Source organism: Anomaloglossus baeobatrachus, chromosome 3 (genome assembly GCF_048569485.1).
Source record: "Anomaloglossus baeobatrachus isolate aAnoBae1 chromosome 3, aAnoBae1.hap1, whole genome shotgun sequence".
Classification (NCBI taxonomy): Eukaryota; Metazoa; Chordata; class Amphibia; order Anura; family Aromobatidae; genus Anomaloglossus; species Anomaloglossus baeobatrachus.
Window position 1 is genome coordinate 160,843,149 of NC_134355.1, and position 20,286 is coordinate 160,863,434.

The following is a 20,286-nucleotide window of genomic DNA, read 5'->3' on the forward strand; positions in this document are numbered from 1 at the left end:
AATTTATCCCCCAAGGGAATTTGAACATGTGATCTTATGATCACAATGTTAATTCTCTGCACTTTTGGTGTAGTGCAGTGCATCACCTAATCTATTAGATTCAACCTCTGGCGGGATCTGATGGGCTATAGCCGGAGGCCATTGTCAGGTTGCCATAGCAGCCAATTGGCAATGAGGGGGTGCCAATAGACTTTTTCGTCAAACTCCATGTCAAAACTCTCAGGGATATATGATGGGGTTATAGGATCAGGAAGATCACCAATCCTAGCGGTAACAGTAGAAGGGCCCAGCTTTGTATATTAGTCAGGCTCATACAATTGATTGCATGGCACAGATCTGTACAGCTGCAATCAGCATTGCATACATATCCATCATAGAGCACCAAGTGACACATGCTCATGATGGATATGTGCGTTTATAGCATTTAAAACAAAACCAATATTAATCCTGTCTTGCTTGCCTATTCATTGCATGAATTATTAGAGGCTTTATATTATTATTTTTTTTATTATTTTTTTTATTGTTCAGTCAACCAGTCTCAGTGAGCGAGCTTTGTGTTTCTTCATGGTGAACACAAGGAAACACTGTTTTAATATTTTACATCAGATCAAATGTATTTTAAATTTCTATAGCCTTTAGATCCATGGTCCCTAATCAGTGTGTCCTGAGTCACATTGACCCGTGCAACCCCAACTGAGAAACCAAAAGTCAAAGTGTAGTGCTGCCACCCTGGGCACCAGTGAAGTGGGTTCCTCTGGGTGATGTTAGTGCATTCAGATGTTCCCCATTCAGGCCGCATATCTTCAGATACTGCAGAAACCCCTGATGCTCTACAATCACAGCGAAGAAGGTCGGCCATTTTATAGCAATAGAACAGTCTGTACTGAGGAAACCAGTATTAAAATACATACAAGAGAGAGGGTCAGAACTTGGTGTTCACATCTTCATTTCTTCTTTTTTTTATTTATTTATTTTTTTTTTAATTTATACAGAGGCACAGATTTATCGGTTACACATTGCGACACTTCGCTTGTAAGCAACATTTCAGTAAAAAGGCTTTCCTGGCTTGAATACTCTATTTCTTTTCTGTCCTTCACTGACCACCGTTCTCTCTAGTGATATCCATGTCCCAGCCTGCCAAGTCCAGTATTTATTTAACTCCCAAGTCTGGTCTATAAGTTGCCTCTTCAACCAAACTCCTTCTAGCTGCCTTGGGCCTCTAACCCAAATCTATATTTCTGGCTTGAGGCTGCACTCCATAGATCTGGCCATTTCTTTGTATTTTCCACTTCACCGAACAGACCCCAGGATGCTCCAGCCGTATTACTCTGCCAGTCATCCACTACAGAATCTAGCTATCTGTTTTCTAATCTCTTCACTTCAGCCTAAATTATCTTATTCCCTGAGACCGGCTTCATTGATATAAGAGGTCATAGCCATAAACAAAAATTTGGCACTAGAATCTGTACCATATCAACGGGAATTGGTGCTGCAGTCAGTCCATTAAAGTAGAGCGGTCAGCTTAATCTACAGGTTAGTAACTATAGTGGAGAAAGTGGGTAATCTGTGCTGCTGGTTTCGTATCTTCTGTAAAAAGTTAAATATGCTGTATCGGAGGGGGCAGTTCATGCTGTTTCATTCATTCCCATTATGTTTCAACGTTAAGAAACTTCTTCATCAGGAGACTTAACTAGTGTGGTCACACAAGCCCCCTGAGCAGCATTGCTTTCTCAATACTGGCTTACCAGATAAAATGCTATTAGCCTTGATTTAGTCCCCCAGTTTCTTCATTTACATAGTAACTAAAATGCTATGGTTATGTTTAGCTTCTAGGAACCCCTGTCCAGATTTCTCAGTATTTATTTTACTTGTACTTTGCCATTAATTGCACTGTGCTTTACAGACATCATCAATTTTCCTGTTGAATGTCTTTGGATTGGGGGAGGATCTGGAGTGCCTGGAGGAAGTCACAGAAACACGGGGAGAACATGTAAACTCCTTGCAGATATCTTGTTGGGATTGAACCTAAGACCCCATCATTGCAAAGCAACAGTGCTCCCCCTCCTACTTCCCACCTTATTTGATAGCTCGATATTTGCACAGTTAAAACTACAACTTATTATAATGAATAAGCAATAAATGTCGTTTGCATCTTTATAAATGTAAATACGATGTCATGCAGGAAAAAAAAGGGAAATGCTGCCATGGTTGCTTTAATGGGAATCTGCTTTGTCTGAATACATTAAGCATATACCTTAAAGCACAATGAGCCCAAATAGAGCATTAATAATGTGTTTTGGGAGTTCCAAAAGTTAGCTGGGAAGTTTAATTAACATCAGTTACTCTATTAAGCAGTAAAAGACCAATTGTGTGTTTTACGGTTAGGAAATATGTGCTGCTTATAAATGAATTATAAAATAGTTGTGCAGCCACGCTTGCTCTACAGACATCTGCAAGGATATGTTCACTGCATTGGAGGACCACCTAAAACCTGGCAGAAAAACCTGTACAAACTATTGCAGGTGGTTTGCCAAAATAAGTCTAATAATGTGACTGTAAATTGTCATGTGGATTTATGTTCTGTAGCTGTGTCTTTGTTCTTTAAAGTTTAATGCTGTCCCTGTAGAATTGTCTAAGGTTTGGCCATGCAGTTGTTCATGTATATTCCAATGTTAGAAAATGGTGCTTAACAAAGTTGGTCAGGATTTCCACATTTTGCACCTTTTTCTAATAGTAGGAAGTGTTGCGTAGGGTGAAAAAATATAGGTCTGCCAAGTTAAATTTTTCTCCACAAGTTATACAATTTCTATTGCTGGACTATTTATAACCCACAATGCCATTTGTTGCGTTAAAAGCGTCCAGCCCTTTGTTGTTCTAGTGTCTTTCATCGCTATCTCCTTAGGTCTGTATTCCACAATCTAACTGTAAAGAACACTTTCCTATTTATTTCCCAGAATCTCCTTTCAAATACAGAAATTTAATGCTCACTGGTACTTTTATAAGGTCTTTGGTAATAAGTCACTCAATTTTTATAAAATTTACATGTTATAAAATATGTGTATACATTCAATATGTAAATTGCCTATTCAGAGAGGAAGAGGGCTTAGACTTTAGTGCCACCTAATGGAAGTAGCAATCCTAAAATTCAATATCAACCCTTTAAAGAGCCTTGACCTATGACTTGGGATAAAGGCCAAACCAGAATCTGTTTGCAGACAGTGTTTTGAAGTATTTCCCCTCATCAGTGCAAAGTATATCTGATTTGCTGTAGGAGGCTTCTGTCTGGGATCTAACTGGTAATGTTTCTCCTTGTGGTGAGGAACATGTCTAATATGCCTGGTGAGGAGGCTGATAGTCCATGCAATGCTCCTCTGGAAAATTTAAATATGAAAATTGCCTTTTCAGAAAGAAAGGACTCTGACTCTATTGCCACCTATTAAAAGTAGCAATCCTAACAGTCAATATCGGCCCTTTTAACGAGCCTTGCCATATGACTTGGGATAAAAGCCAAGCCAGAATCTCAATTTGTAGACTGTGTTTTGGGGTGTTGCCCCTTGTCACTGCAAAGTATGAGGTCTGATTTGGCTATGGATTACGTTCAATGTGTACAAGGCATATTTGCCCATGTCCTGGTTATCTTTAGGTTACATTTGTTTTGACTATAATTTCCCCTTCACAGCTACTGGCAATGACCCGAAGGTTTCTTTAGAATCAATTTCCAGTCATTTATTGCTGTTCCTGGTAATATTTACATCCTGAATACTGTCCCTGACCACAGCCCTGTAAGTAAACGGACTACCTGTTACATCCTTTCATACAGCAAATGTACTTTGTGTATTGATGCAGTAAGACATTTCCCAGGGTTAACTACAAATTGTAAATACCATCTAAAACATGTAATTAGTATTCTTTATAGTCTCTTGCTGTCTGCTGCCGCCAATAGCGTAATGTTTGTGTCCTTGCATGTCACTGGTAACCTCTGTTGACTTTAGTATGAGACGAGCAGCAGAGCACTGAGCCGAAATAAACATTTACGTAGACACAAGTTGTAATACCACGCATGTAAACAGGACGCTCATTCCATGAAATAAGAAAGTTGTTGGGCCTTCTCACATTACCATGTATTTAGTTTTTGTTTCCAGAATGTTTTCTCTTCTTTACTAGGAACCATTCCTATATTTGGCAAGAAATATTCTGACATGAATTACCTCTGAGAATATACTAGTCTAGAAAAGCTCAACATAAATTAAATGTTGCCTTTCTCCATAATAGGAACCTCTACCAGTGGTGAAATGGTGCAAACTCGTAGATTGTTCACCTCTCTAGAAGACCCGTGGAAGGTCGTTTATGGCGGGTTCAGTTGGACTTTAGATTAAGTTCTGTTCTTGACTCAAACTTGACCTGAACCCCATTGGAAGTCACTATTTGGGCAGTTCGGTTCTCCCCCCACATACAGCCAGCCATAAACTAAGCACTTCCACGGGAGGGAGGGTTTTTTGTACACATTATAACGCTGATTTTACCTCCAATGGAAGGCCAAACACTACCAGCGGCTCACACAGGGCCGAGCACTGAGCGCACCCGCTCAGCGATGCTCAATCGAGTGGTTAGCATACGTAAAGTACCCGAACTCAGATACTGATTATTTTGTAAAGTCTGTTTTTGGTTCGAACCCTGAATTTTAAAGATTATTCCTGTTAATCAGATGGAAATGTCAAGAAGGATTGGACTCGCAATTGGACCTTTCACAGTAATAAACAGCTTTTTTTTTTTTTTTCTGTAAAGTTTTTATTATACTTCGTTTTATTTACCTGCTAGCTGTGCATGTGCTTTTATGTATTTGCTTTATCATATAGAAGGGCCCTCCACCCACCTGAGAACCAAATTCTCACATTCTGATAACACATTAGGAAGGGTGGAGTACATTGGACAAATATGGGTATAATGTTTGATTAGATAAGGCCATGTGTATGTAAGAATTAGAAGCTGCTTACTTGTGGAACTGCACAGTCTGGTGAATTTGTAATGTTTCTGAAAGTGATGCTAGCCCCCAAAATTTAATTTAGGAAGCGTTCCTGTTAATGATGGACGAACCACTACTCGTTAGTCTATCAAGAATCGGGGTGCTCTGACGCGACTCTAGTATAATGTAAGTCAATGGGAAACTCAAGCATTTTAAAACTCTTGCTCAAGGCTCGATTGAGTAACGAGCTATGGTGAGCACACTCGCTCCTCACTAGTTCCTGTCCTTAGTGTTATACAAGGGCAAAATGTGGTAAGATAAAAGTGCTACTTTATTATTTTGCAGTGAAAGTCTACTTTGGGAGCTGCATCACAAATAAAATGTTTTATGATTTGAAATGCGTCAGGTGTGGTCTAAATCTCTGATGAGACCGAAAAGGACATTCCGATTCCAATTTATATCTAATTTTTTCACTTTATTATGCATCCTGGTAAGTCCACTAATAAGATCAACCGTAATCTAACTTATATGACCACATTGGTCACAATCGGCATGGGTAGTAGTCGAGTGCAGTGCTATATCATAGGCTTTTGCTTCTCGTTTTCCATGGAGCTACAGAGATAACCATGGTCTTAATATCCTTTTACTCAGCTGGCCAAAAAAGCAAAGCAGTACTAATCGTAGAATGAAATGGCAACAGGATTAGGACACTGCTGTGCCACTTTTTCCTATTAATTGGTAGAGGTTGGACATTTTTCTGATGGGTCATTGAAAGCCTATCCTTGTAATATGCCAAAAATATCTTCTAGACAACCCCTTTATATAATGTGAGATGGCTTTATGCAAAGTAGGTACAAAGATGATTCTTCGTTGTAAGATATACAGTTACAATGGACAGTACAGTCCATGATTTTACAGTACTGTTTCATGAGGGGTCTATTTTATGTGTCCGTGTATAGCCACGCAGGGGTTGTGAATGGTTTTGCTGGCATGTCATGGATATTGTATTGAAGAATAGCGATCCCATGAGATAATTTGGCCCAGTCTTTATTAAAAAAAAAAAAAAAGTTTGTGTACTACAGTCTGGAATAAAATGAAAGAGCGCTGTGCAGGAGTTTTCTCTTGTTCTATTTTTACCTTTGCTCAGTCACTGTTCTCGTTGTTACAGATTTTTCTCTGCCTAGTACAAAAGGTGGCGGCTGTGCTGTTTCTTTAGCAGCCTGGGACTGTCTTTGTAGTTGGAGAAATGTCTACGTTTGGTTGCTGCTAATCAAAGTTAGATACCTTTTTGAGACCCAAAGCAGTATTTTCGGGTGGTGGATGAAATGCATATTTTTTTTCTCCTAACCTTTCTCATTTGAGTTGAACTACTGTATGGCATCAAATAGCGGAGTTGGCAAAATCAAAGCTTGTGTGTTTTGTTGAGGTTCCTATATCGGATCAAAATAGACTGAATAACCTTCATAGAAGTTTCCTGAAATAACAAACCAAAGGAAAATGTATTAAAATTGGCGTTTCATACATCGCTCTTAAAATCTAGCTGCAGTAAGATGCTCACATTTAAAGGGAATCTGTCAGCAGGTTTTTGATACACTATGCTGTTCTCAGATGAGGTAACAGATGAACCCCTGATTCCAATAATGCATCACTTAGGCTACTTTCACACATCTGGTTTGAGAAGTGCGGCTCAATCCGGCTGTGAAACCTATGCAATGGATGTGGTGAAAGCACTGCATCCTTTGTATAAGTTTTTACTTGCGGCCCGTCCGTTTTTTCCGGTTGCGGCACGCTACTGAGCATGCGCAGTGGAAGAAACCGCATGCGGCGGCCGGATGCGTTTTTTTCCGCATCGCGACGCATCCGGCGTCCATAGGCATGCATTGAAAAATGCGCCGCGGCGCGATGCGTTTTTTTTGCCAGAGCAAAAAACGTTGCAGGCAACGTTCCATCCAGCCGCGGCATCGACTAAATCTGCCGCATGCGGCAAAAACCGGACCGAACGCAAGCCCATGCGGCACAATACGGCACTAATGAAAGTCTATGCAAAAAAAAACGCAACCGGCAGCAGAAAAAATGGTTGCGGTTTTTCTGCAGAGCGCCGTATTGTGCCGCAGAGCAAAAAACGGATGTGTGAAAGTAGCCTTAGATTACTGGGTGCAGCAGTTGACAGTTCTTAGCTGTAGCAGTGCTCACAAAGCTAACCTCATCCACACCACAGCTTTCTTTGTACATCCTATATGGACAATGAGCTGCTTATCACTGCTAGGATGGGGTTGGTCTAGTAGGCCTGCAAAACCTAGTCCTGTTCTGTTTCTCTTTTTTTTCCAATCTTGTCTCATGCAGGTGAGTGGAGGTGTTGGGTCAGGCAGCACAGGTAAAATAAAATATTTTTTTTTACTCCCCTCTTGCAGATGAGTTTTTCCAAAAAACATCATTCACATACAAGAGAAGTCTGGGCGGCCTTTAGGCTGATTGTTGTTGTTACTGTTATTCAAAACTACAATATAGCGGTTTGTATAATAGAGACTGTCAGCCGTCTATATGGACCTGTAGGTCATAGGCTGAATAAAATAATACCTTTTATCTCTGCGATCCCATGTCTTATTTCAGACAGACTAATGTTTTTCTTTTATGTAAATGAGTTGTTAAGATCCATGGGCCGGACACAGATCTCCCTGAGAATTTTCCTCCAGAGATTATTTTAAATGAATGGGAGTGTTACCAGTGTGAGACATGTAATAACTGACGGTCTGCTCTCCTTATGTATATGACTCGCTGTGGAACTTCTCCTTTCGGTTATGATAGGCTCTGGAGGCAGAATCTCAGAGAGATCTTTGTCCGACCCATAGAACTTAACAGCTAATTTACACATAAGGAACACATGGATTTCTCTAGAATAATGTATACGAGCACCGATTTAAAGGTATCATTTTATTCAGCCTCCTATGACCTACAGTGCATGCCCATGTAGACTGCTTTGCTTAGGAGGGTCGATCCTAGTGACACTCTCCTTTTAGGCTAATATTCCTCATTACGGTCACTACCAAATACATCACAAATGAAACAATCTTGTCTTGGGAGCAATTTAGAGCAGCTGGATCCTCTGTGCAGAGAACTATGTACAAGTGGACCTAAATTAGTAAAAGCAGATAAATAATATATGAGAAGTCAGCCACTGTGTAGGTAAGTAATTGTAGATATTGTGATCAAACATTAAAGCTAAAAATACCATCTGTCCTCAGTAACCCTTTGTGTGAGTCTGAACAATACTCCATCAAAGCAAGGCTTACAATTAAATTTCAAGTGCGCTGTTTTATTATAAAGTTACTCCTACGGTTTCCTAGAAATGAATCTTCTGCTTCTATTAAACTATTTAGTATATGCTGCTTTTAAATAAAGAAAATAAAGGAAATACATTCAAGATCTGCAAGATGTTCGACTGATAAATCTAGAACGGTTTGTGAAGGTGTCACCAGTGCTGGTGACGTAAAATGACCGAAACGTTGGTCAACCATACTAAGGCGATGGTAGTGCATTCGTTTTTTTGGCCTGGGCAGTTTACCATTGCTTTATCCTGCTGTGTGTGTCTTAAATTGTGGAGGATATTAAGGCTATGTGTGCACGTTGCGTACTGTCCCTGCAGAAATTTCTGCAGCGATTTGAACAGCACACGTGCGCCTCAAATCGCTGCAGAAACAGTCTGTAATGAAAAAAAAAAGCCGATTTCATGCGCTCTGACTGCAGCTCCTCACATAGACAGAGCGGGGGCTGCATGCAGAGCGCAGGAAAGAAGTGACATGTTACTACTTGGAACGCGCGCTTCGGGCAGCAGCCGAAGCGCTGCGCTCTAAGACGCCACGTGCGCACGTCTCCTGCATAATCTTCATAGATTGTGCTGGGGACGCAGGACACATGCAGTTACGCTGCGGTTCAGATCGCGGCGTAACTGCATGCAATTACGCAACGTGCGTACATAGCCTAAAGACAATTCTTTAAAGTAATGATTTCTTTATCAAAATAATCATCCTACTTGAAACATTAGCTCATATAGAAAATCCACATAATAGGCAAGTAGATTTCCAATTTAATGATCAAATTACGTGGTGCGTCCAGTATCCATCCATTTCTTTTGTTTTCACAAATCCATCCAAATTTGCTTAATAATTTGATTTAACAATGCAAGTTCTGGTGTTTAGAAATGGCCAGAGATCCCCCAACCAGAACCTTCTCAGTTTGTCACAATTTTCCTGCATTAAATACCGTAGTCATATCTGAAACATCTTGCTAACTTTAGAGGTGTAGTCACATGGATTTTTTGTGTGTGCAAATCTTGATATAAATATTATATATTTTCACAAGTATATTTATTTAACAGAATTCCTATTAAATGTCTCCTTTTCCAGTGTAGCCTATATCTTAAAGGGAAGCAACCAGCAGGATTTCCATATATAGAGTAAAGCCACTGCTATACTGGCGCTCGGATGCTGAATGTAAGCATAGCTTTTGTTCTGAGACTGGATGTTGTATTTCAGAAATATGTGCAAGTAAAATTCCAGCAATGCCTTCTTTTTGGTTGACCGGTGCAAAGGAAGGGAACATGTGGGTTGGGTCTTGCTATTTATTCCCTCCCCTGTCTGTTTGCTGGAATTAATGTCTATGACGGTGAGAGGGTGAGGAAGGCCAGGCAGGCAGACGGGCGGGAATAAATACCGGACCCACACATTCCCTTCATGTTGCACCTGTCAATCAAATAGCAGTGCATTGCTGGAACTTTTGCTTGCACAAATTTTTGAAATAAAACATCCAGTCTCAGAACAAAAGGTATGCTTACATTCAGCATCCTAGCACCAGTATAGCACTGGCTTTTCTTTTTATAGATGGAAATCTTGATGGTTGGTTCTCTTTAATTGAGCCCATACATCTATAGATACCATCTTATTGGGCATCTGGCGCTGCTCCCCCAGTTAGGGTGTATTGTTCTGGTGCTGGTCACTGCAGGGCATGCACTGTTAGGGTTAGGCACCCAGTAAAAGAAATACTGTAATGTGGCAAGGGAGTCATACATTCAGAATGTTCACTAAGAACCTTGGAGTTACATTTTGGATGTCCTTCTTTTTTTTTTAAATATATCCTCTAATAAGTGTTAAATTTAAGCTCAACAGTCCCCTTAAGTATAAATTTGCATTTTATTTTTTTTTTTAGGATGTACTACTATTAGATTTTATCCTGCCAAAATCATTTACAACATCTGTTGTGCTTGCCCAAAGAAAATCTCCACATTCAGCAGCATATTTCCTCTAAGAATTTGCAGGAGAATGTTTGTCATTTTAATGAAATGAAAAATTCCTTCTATATCTGCTTATATTAAAATGTTGTTTTTTTTTGTTTTTTTTTTTTATTCGGCCCTTAATTTCCAGCACAGGATTGCACTGCTTATCTGTATATTTTACATTTCATAGACTTTACAAAAATATTATTTATTTTTTTTTCTGTATTGCTTTTGAATATTCGATTATATACACAGCTCTGGCAAAAATTAGAGACCACTGCAAAATTGCCAGGTTTTTTTTCAGATTTTTCTCTTTATAGGTATATAAAATGTAAATTGTTTTTTTTTTTATTCTATAAACTACTGACATGTCTCCGAATTTCCAAGTAATAAATTTTGTATTTATTTTCTGAATATGAAAATGGTCAAAATAACAAAAACAATGCATTGCTTTAAGACCTCAAATAATGCAAAGAAAACAAATTCATTATCATTTAGAAACAACAATATTAATAATGTTTTAACTCAGGAAGAGTTCAGAAATCAATATTTTGTGGAATAACCATGATTTGTAATCACAGCTTTCATGCGTCTTGGCATGCTTTACACCAGTCTTACACACTGCTTTTGGGTGACTGTATGCCACTCCTGGTGGAAAAATGAAAGCAGTTCTTTGTTTGATGGCTTGTGACTATCCATCTTCCTCTTGATTACATTCCAGAGGTTTTCAATAGGTTTCAGGTCTGGAAGTTGGGCTGGCCATGACAGGATTTTGATGTGGTGGTCCTTCATCCACACATTGACCTAGCTGTGTGGCATGGCGCATTGACCTGCTGGAAAAAACAGTCCTCAGAGTTGGGGAACATTGCCTAAGCAGAAGGAAGCAACTGTTTTTCCAGGATATCCTTGTATGCGGCTTGATTCCTACGTCCTTTGCAAAGTTTAATCTGCCCAATTTCTACAGTAAGGTAATCTTCTCTGAGTCTAATTTTCAGTTTTGCCCAACACCTGGTCGCCTGCTGGTTAGGAGACCTGGAGAGGTGTGCAAGCCACAGTGTCTTGCACACACTGTGAAATTTGGTAGAGGATCGGTGATGATCTGGGGATGCTTCAGCAAGGCTGGAATTGGACAGATTAAAGTTTGCAAAGAATGTATGAATTAAGCTGCATACAAAGTTATCCTGGACAAAAGCAGCAAAAGTTACCCTTTACACTTATGTATCCTTGGCTTTTGTGGCCTTCACAGTTCAGTGCATCTGTAAACCATGATTGATTTTTAGTGCCAGTTTTTAATGCTCCATTCTACGTGCAGTATATAAGATTGTGCTTCAGAAGATCACTTTGTTATAAAGAATCCCTGACGATGAGCAGATTATGGGGTGTTCTCCTGCTATGGCCTTAGCTGTCAGTCATGATCTCGAGAGATCGTGGCAGCAGGTGGTCAATACCACTTCAGTACCAACCAAGGAGAAAACAAGCATGGTGGCTAATAAAATAAGATTTTCAGCTACTGCCTGATTGTCTGAAGTACTCTTGGGTAAGTGACACCCTTTAGTCGCGCTGCATTTGTATAGGTATGGAACCAGACAGTCTTTTAAGAATTGGCATAAAAAGTATTCACATTCTATGTACAGTTGTAATATACATAAAGGAAATCTGTGTGAATTCGGCCTTACACTTTTAGCAGATGATTGCACACTGCTCAGAATGTAAATCAGAGCCTGTAAGAAATGCTGGGATTGTTTAGCTTTGAAGCTAATAATGTGTTCTCATGGTATGGACACTTCTGTACTAAATATTGAAATTTGTCATAAGCTTCCTAAATGCAAAATAATGCAGTATAATCATTAGTGACCCCACCATTTAGATGCTGTAGAGCCTGATGCTGCTTTCTTATATAGCTGGTTGTCCTGCTGCAGACTTCGGATGGCATGCTGCTTCTGGCTGTTTTGGCTCCACTTGTTCTGCTTTTCACTAGTTTCATAATTTTTCAGCTTTGGGGTTCACACTGTATTTTCACCATTTGTGGAAATGTGTACTATATATGCTGATCAGACAGGGATCCGTTTCTATGAAGGTGGAAAATTAAAATGAGTTTCTCGATCTTCTCCATTCTCTCAGTTCTTCAAAATTGGACTGGATTTTTTTTTCACGAACCTATAGAATGGCTGACTGCCTTCAAACTGAAATCCTGCATTCTGCTATATTTTTTGTCGAACCACTCTGTTCGAGGGAAAAAAAATCTGACTTGCCCTGCCTCACTGAATAACATTTGTCCAAGTGCTATGAGATTTGTTTATGAAGGATTGTACTTGAACTGAAAATATGGTTGGCTGCACGAGGTCTTATAGAAAGTTGACGACAGCAGATGAGAATGTAGAGAGGAGGGAAAGCATTCAAGTATTCTGGGTCTGCAGATCATTCGAGAGCACCCATAACTGTTGGTGGCGTGGTGAATTACATATCCTCTGAACATCCAGTGTGGACTGTGTAAGGAGATCACACACTGCGAAAAGGGACCAGAAGCACCTTATGGTTACATTCTGCTGCTGTGTGTGTGTGTGTGTGTGTGTGTGTGTGTGTGTACTCCTATACATGCTACATTTTAAAGAAAGCTACAGCTGTATGCATGATAGTGAGTTCCCTGTATTGTCAAAATAGATTACAATTTTCAAAAATAATCTGAAAGATTTAGAATTTTTCAGTATCCCGAGCAAATGATAAATTAAACTTCTGAATTTTATCTTAATTGAAGCCCTTTCTGTTTCCATTCTCTGGATGATCGTATACTGTAGTAGTCGGCTATATATGAAAATGTCTGACTCAGTAGCCGGTGTGAGGGCACACATTTTATTTGGACTGTATAACACAGTCGCTGACATACTGCTTCCTCTAATCTCCCACCTTAAAGTATATTCCCATACACTTCTAATATAAGAATCCCAAGTTATAGTAGACCTAAGGTCTGTGGAAAATCGCTCGTGTTAAACTGGATATAGACCACCATTGGTTGGTGTGCGCTCGGTTGTGCCCATGAACCGAACATACATTCATGTCAATGTATCCGAATTGCTAATAAATATGTGTGAGTAACCTTACCATCTCTTGTACTATTGTTTGAGGTTTCTCCGGTATGGACTAGTCCTCTTTTATGCTGTATGTACATGTCTGGGGGCCCATAATTTAGTACATGGTGAATATACAATGAAAAGGTACATACTTTATTAAATATAGACAGTCTCAGTATTCTCATCCGCCTTTAGCTTGGGTGATAGGATACGAGTCACCTCTAGTAAATGTAGGACGGAGTTTGGTATCTGGAAAAAGTAAAATTGCTGCCTTACATTAGTTGTATTGCCTTCGCTCCCTATGCATTCTCTATGGCTCCCAGCGACTCACGTTCTACAGAAGACCTTCCACCTCTATGCGCCGCGCTTGTCTATATTTCATGAATATGTAGCTGCTGCTGAGAGTCCAAAGGGCCTGAAACGGTTAAGTGTTAATGGTTGTTCTTATTGTGTTATGTTTCTAAACTAAAGTAGCACTTGCTGGTACAGCATCCTGACCTTGAAGAAGTCCTCTATGCAGCGGAGCATACCCTGGAAGAGACGAGAATAAGATTTGTCATCACAGACGCAGCCTGGATCCCGGGTCAGCCACTTTATTACGACTGGGGAAAAAACATTGTTTGAATAAATGGAATTTGCTCCCTTCCCTTAAAGCACAAGTGACATCCCACCTTCCCAGCAGTAAGGAAAGCAATAAGTTTCCATAGAAACCAGTTTAATCTCTTGCATGCAGCTTGCTGCAGAATTATGTTTAGTAAATAGCGACATTTCCATTACTGATCCGCTTCTGACGAGCCGGTAATCACATCCCTAATTGGGATGGTGTATTGTCTCTGTTGTGGGCTGTTCTGTACACGTTGGTACAATAGCATTTTTTTATACGAACATCCTAATTTATATCCTGTTAAAATCCGTCCATTACCACTGATGTGTGCTTCGTGGTGGCATATGTATTGTGGCTTCCATGCTATGAGCATGAATCCGTATGTATGTATTTAAAGGGATTGTCTTGGACTTATATCCATGGCCTATCCCTAGGATTGGTCATCAATATATGATCAGTGGGAGCTGCAGAGCTCAGCACAGTCAACTTGTGTAGTGGCCTTGGCTGGATACTGAAATCAACCCCATATTGATTAGTATAGCTGACTGATGTGCAGTGCTCGGCCGCAGCAGTCGCTATTCCAGCACATCCAGCCGCCGGAAACAGCTGAATGTCGGGTGTTGCAGCCCCAATATTTAGATATTGATGACCATAAATACAGTGTGTTCACCCATATCCTGTCCACCGCCATTAACTTGAGAACGGCGGCAGCTATAGGCATAGAAGTGGTGTCTAGGTATAGAAAAGTAGCCATGAGCTACACAATGAAACCACCTATAGCGCCACCTGGTGGAAAACAACGGAGTTAGCATTTTTATCTTGAAAACTGAACAAGAGAGAGAAAAAAAAGTGAATTAAAAAATTGTAGGGCATCATCAATTCAATACGAATGGACACCTTGCATACAGAAATGCTATGATATGAAACCCATGACCCCCCAAAACATTGAATGCTGGGCCCGCATGTGGCACTCATTTAACTTTGATGCTCAAAGTGGCCACCATCAGCTGCAATGCACATCTGGACTCTGGACAGCATACTGTATCTTGCTGCATGTTGTGCAATATGGTAGGTGACACGTTTGCACAAGCATCTGTGATACGTCGTCGTCGGTCCTGAAATGTTGGGGAGGGAGGGGTCGCATACACCTGCTGTTTGATGTGACCTCACAGAAAGAACTCCAATGGGGTCTGGTCAGGTGAGCGTAGAGGCCACTCCATGCAGCCACCATGCCCAATGACTTGTAGGAAAGTCTCCATGAGGTATCGCTTCACGTCCGCAGCCTTGTGAGTTTTACACGTTCTAATCATAGCATTTCTGTATGCAAGGTGTCCATTCGTATTGAATTGATGATGCCCTACAACTTTGTAATTCACTTTTTTTTCTCTCTCGTTCCATTTTTGAGATAAAAATGCTAACTCCGTTGTTTTCCACCAGGTGGCGCTTTAGGAGGTTTCATTGCGTAGCGCATGGCTACTTTACTATACCTAGACACCACTTCTATGCCTATAGCTGCCGCCGTTCTCAAGTTAATGGCGGTGGACAGGATATGGGTGACACACTGTATATAAAAGTCCCAGATAATCCCTTCACTAAAAAAAAATGCAAATAAAGTAAATTAAAAATTGTCAAATTGTCACTGTAGCTGTGTCACATGGGTGTAAAGGTTTTGTCCACTACCTAAACACTTCCTCCTTAAAAAAAAAAACAAAAAAACAAAACTTTACCCCTACCTCTTGTAGGGTGCCATTTCAGCTTTGATGTTAGGTCTGCCGAGCTCACGTGAGTTTGTGACATGCAACCCTGTAGCATATGATCGGCTGCTGCTTGGCAGTGTCAGCAGAGTGCCAGCAGACTGCGTTAATGCAAGAATGGCGCCGGTGCGGGAGGAGAATAAGGTTTTTTGTATTCTTTCTAGGACACTATTGTAATTATTTACTTTTTTTTTTTTTTTTTTTTATAGCCTATAAGGTGTTGTCCATGTAGTAGACAATCCCTTAGATATTAGCTGTTCTCCACTTCTTTTAAATACTGACCCCTATCATGCTGACCTCTGTATAGCGGTGAAGTAGAAGTATATTGATCAGCTGTGAGGTGTATTTTTGAATGGGTATAGTCACTGGATAGATCTTCAGACCTATTTTCTAAGAATTCTTCTAATTCCACACCAAAGGTTTGCGTCAGCATGTGCCACCTCTAGGTCCATCATCAGTGCATGTGGGAATAGCCGAGCTTGACAGTGCAGCCTCATAAAAACAACACATTTCTGGGTCAACACAAAGAACAAGATGAAAAGGTTTCTCTGTCATACTCTTCAGTTTAGACAGACATTTCGCTACAAATCCTTTTGTACCTGAACAAATGCCGGTTTGTCTGTCTGTGATCCCTCTGTTAATTATGTCACATATTAGCAGCCTTCTGCCCAACACATTGATGCATATAAAAAAAGACTGGCATTTTGCAGGCAGGTGACCAGGGGGAGGATATATGCGTGGCGAGTTCTTCCATCCTCATTATCTAATTTTCCAGCGTGACCGGAATTTAACCCTTCCCCCCCCCCAGTGTGAGGCTCCATACTCCTTCCCTGCTGTAGAAAGGTACACCAAACTATCATTTTCTGGCCTAAATTATAGTAACTATGTTGGTAGCAGTAGGCCAAGTCCTCGTTTTTATGCCCCATCCCTTTTTTGGACAAAAAGTTGAAACATTTTGAGAGAAAAATAACTTAAGTTTAGATTTATAAATCCATATTTCAGTCTGAATACGGCCCACCATTCATCAATCGGCCGTGGGTCTTCTGACCTGAATTTAATAGCCTTGTACATAACTACCATACTGCCTTTGGACCCGGACACCCATGATCAGTCAATTCTCAAACTGCCAAACACGGATACATGAATCCGGCCAAAGGCCAAGTTCACATGACCGGATTTTTGGTCTGACTGCGGGCTGTAAAAAGGAAAAAAAAAAACAAAACCCAACAACCACAACTAAGGCATACTCAGACCAATGTTTATTAATGGAGCAGTGCAGACAAGGTTTTCTTTTTGTTCGTTTGTTTGGCCTTTTTAAGGACTCAATCTGGTTTCTGCCAGAGGAGACCCACCCATTGAAGTCTATGGGTTCCACAAAAAAATAGGATTTCATACTAGGCAAGCATTTAACATCCAATTTTCATGGACACGTTGCAAGTTTTAACATAAGAAACTCTATTTGGGTTTGTAAACTTTTAATTTCTGATGTATAACAATGGATTGCATACAGATGACAAATGAGGGGGGAAAAGGGGATGATACATTTTCCCTTATGTGGTTTTAATAGTCTCTTTTGACGTCCCCATTCCATCTGCAGGGATCCCGCACTACCACAGAGCAAGTCCTGGATCCTGTTTGGAAGCTATGTATACCACCTTTTAGGTTGTGTTCTTTCCATTGCTTGTAGAGTGCAGATATAATGGTGACACTATATATGCTGCCTCCTTGTATAGTACAATGGATGAATAAATCTCGAGAATGTTGTAGTTGTCTGGTGAGAGGAAATAATGCTGAGAATAATTGTTTTGATCTTTTTATTTTTTTTTTTGTGTTAACATTTTAATTGAGCATGTGTTTTCTCTCTCATGAACTTTGTTTAATCCTATAGGAAGTGTAGGTTAGAGATATCACAAAAGTGACTACACCCCTCACATTTTTGTAAATATATATCTTCATGGGACAACAGAGAAGATCTAACACTGTGATACAATGTAAAGTAGTCAGTGTACAGCTTGCATAACTGTAAATTTGGTGCCGTCTAAATAACTCAGCACACAGCCATTAATGTCTAAACCACTGGCAACAAAAGTGAGTACACCCCTAAGTAAAAATGGCCTCATTTTGCCCAATTAGCCATTTTCCCTCCCCCGGTGTCGTGTGACTTATTAGTGTTACAATGTCTTAGGTGTAAATAGGAGCTGGTGTGTTACATTTGGTGTTATCGCTCTCAGTCTTTCATACTAATAACTTGAAGTTTAACATGGATCCTCATGGCAAATAATTCTGAGGATCTGAAAAAAATGGAAAAAAAAGAATTGTTACTCTATAAAGATGGCCCAGCCTATAAGAAGATTGCCAGCACCCTGAACTGAGCTGCAGCACAGTGGCCAAGCGCATACAGCGGTTTAACAAGACAGGTTCCACGCAGAACAGTTGTTTAGTGGGTACCAAATTTACACTGTTATACAAGCTGTATACTAATTGCTTTACATTGTATCAGTATCATATCTTCAGTGTTGTCCCATGAGAAGATGTAATAAAACATTTCACAAAAATGTGAGGGGTGTACTCACTTTTGTAATGTACTGTAAATGCCTTTTTAGACTTCTTGTTTTTCACTTGTCTGAATTTTGCGGTTCACTGTAGTTCCACTGTTACATTTTGAATGGTGTTATTCAGACAAGAGGGGTAGCAAACAACCATCTGTATAAAAGCAAGTCTGCAGCCTTGTGACATTTACACGGCTTATGTTCTTTCCTTTGTCAGTTTCTAAACATGTTCTTTTTATATTTTTTTTTTACTTTCTTAAGCGGTTCTTCCTTAACATAATGAATGTCAGGTTTGGTCGGCCAGGAGTTGAATGCTATTGCCAGCATGACAGTGGTTCTTCAGTAATCCAGCTTCAGTTCCTGATTAATGAGGTTAGTGGAATCACTTTAATCTCCTCTCTGACATCACTGACTCCTGTGTTCCTTCTCTCCTTCACTTCCTATTGTTGCCTTTGTCTGTTAGTTTTTAACTGCTACTACTGGACAGAAATACGAGTAAATAGAGAATTACACATGAGTATATATACATACATGTTTATATCTTAATATGTATACATGTGCACATACATACATTTGGGAGAGAATTTATTCTGCAAATACTTAGTTTAGCATTTATATTGCAACCTATTGATATGGAAATAAGTTTAACATTAAACTGCATTGTATACACAATTTCTTAATATTTTCACAGTCATGCAGTACTTTTTTCTTCTAATCCTAAATTTAAAAGCCCATAGGTTACGTACTGAGACACCTTGTGATGGGCTACAGCAGTACTCATGATATGCTGTAGTTGTTGTCTGTTTTGTGCTGGACGCAGCAAAACTGTAACAGCTGTGGAGTATAGGCGATGAGTAAGCCCAACTGAGTTTTTAATAGGGCACTGTAAACTTACCTGGTTCTGGGCTCTAACCCCGTGCCCTTGTAATTGTATGCTGGTGCGTTAAAGCTCCAATGCTTCTTTAGGACCTAGCAATCTCTCGATCACCGGGTCTCTGCCCAGCATAAGAGTTGTTGAGTTCTAGCAGACACAGATCAGATCTGCCAATGGGACACCATGGATGGTGGGGTAAAAGTGAACAATAAAGGGGAAAAAATTGTTTTCCAGGATCTTTATGATCTCTTGAGGAAAAAGTTGGGGAGAACATAGGAGTACTTTTCCAAATGAACGTCCTGTGTTGGGAGTCAGCTGAGATGGCTTTTGATCGAACAATTGTGCAAAGCATCATTCAGGTGATAATTTGATATACAGGGTGAAATAAGTATTGAACACATGAAATTCTCACCAGATGTCTGTAACAGCCTATCCAGTCCACACAGGCAAGCAAATACAACCATAGATGTCCATAAATTGTGTAATAATAAGAAATGACAAAGGGAATAAGTATTGAACACGCTTACTGAAATACTTCGTACAAAAGCCTTCATTGATGGCAGCTTCAAGATACCTCCTATTTCGAGTAACTAGTCAAATGCATCGCACAGGTGTGATTTTTAGCTCCTTCTTTCATAAAAACACTCTTCAAATCCTGAAGGTTCTGTACAGAATGAAGAAAATAAAAGTCAACAAATCAAAATAGCAAATAACATAGTTGCAGCATAGTTTTATCAAGAATGTGTGTAGATTTGTCCATTCATCCTTTCTTCAATTATAGGAAGTTTACCAGTGCCGTATAGTGGAAAACAGCTCCACACCATGATGTTTAATCTCTAAACATCCCTGTTAGTATGATGTTTTGGGCAGTGATATGCGGTGCCTTTTGACCTCCAATCATGGTGTCTATTATGGCATCCAAAGTTCAATTTTGGTCTCATCTGACCAGACTATAATCTCCAAGTATTTCACAGGCATGTCTAAATGTTGTTGAGCAAACTTTAAAAGTACTTGAACGTTCTTTTTGTTCAGCAATGAAGTCTAGTGTGGTGAGTGTGTATACAGGCCATGGCGGTTGAGTGTATTAGTTTGCTTGTTATTTTTAGACATTTGCTCTCCCACAGTTGGTTATTGGCTCTAGGACATTTCTTCTAATAATTATTTTCACTCCTCTGTCTGAAATCTTGTGAAGCGCACCTGGTCGT

At 39.9% G+C, this 20,286-nt stretch overlaps 1 protein-coding gene across 3 annotated transcripts in view; it reads left to right on the forward strand.

The window, feature by feature from the left end:
* The window catches only part of STXBP5 (syntaxin binding protein 5), a 611,224-nt gene that overhangs the window by 128,662 nt on the left and 462,276 nt on the right, over positions 1-20,286 (forward strand). For all 3 annotated transcript variants that reach the window (XM_075339550.1, XM_075339551.1, XM_075339552.1), the window contains exon 3: positions 18,498-18,579. In XM_075339550.1, coding sequence (XP_075195665.1) covers positions 18,498-18,579 — 82 coding nt within the window. The remainder of the gene's footprint in view (positions 1-18,497; positions 18,580-20,286) is intronic.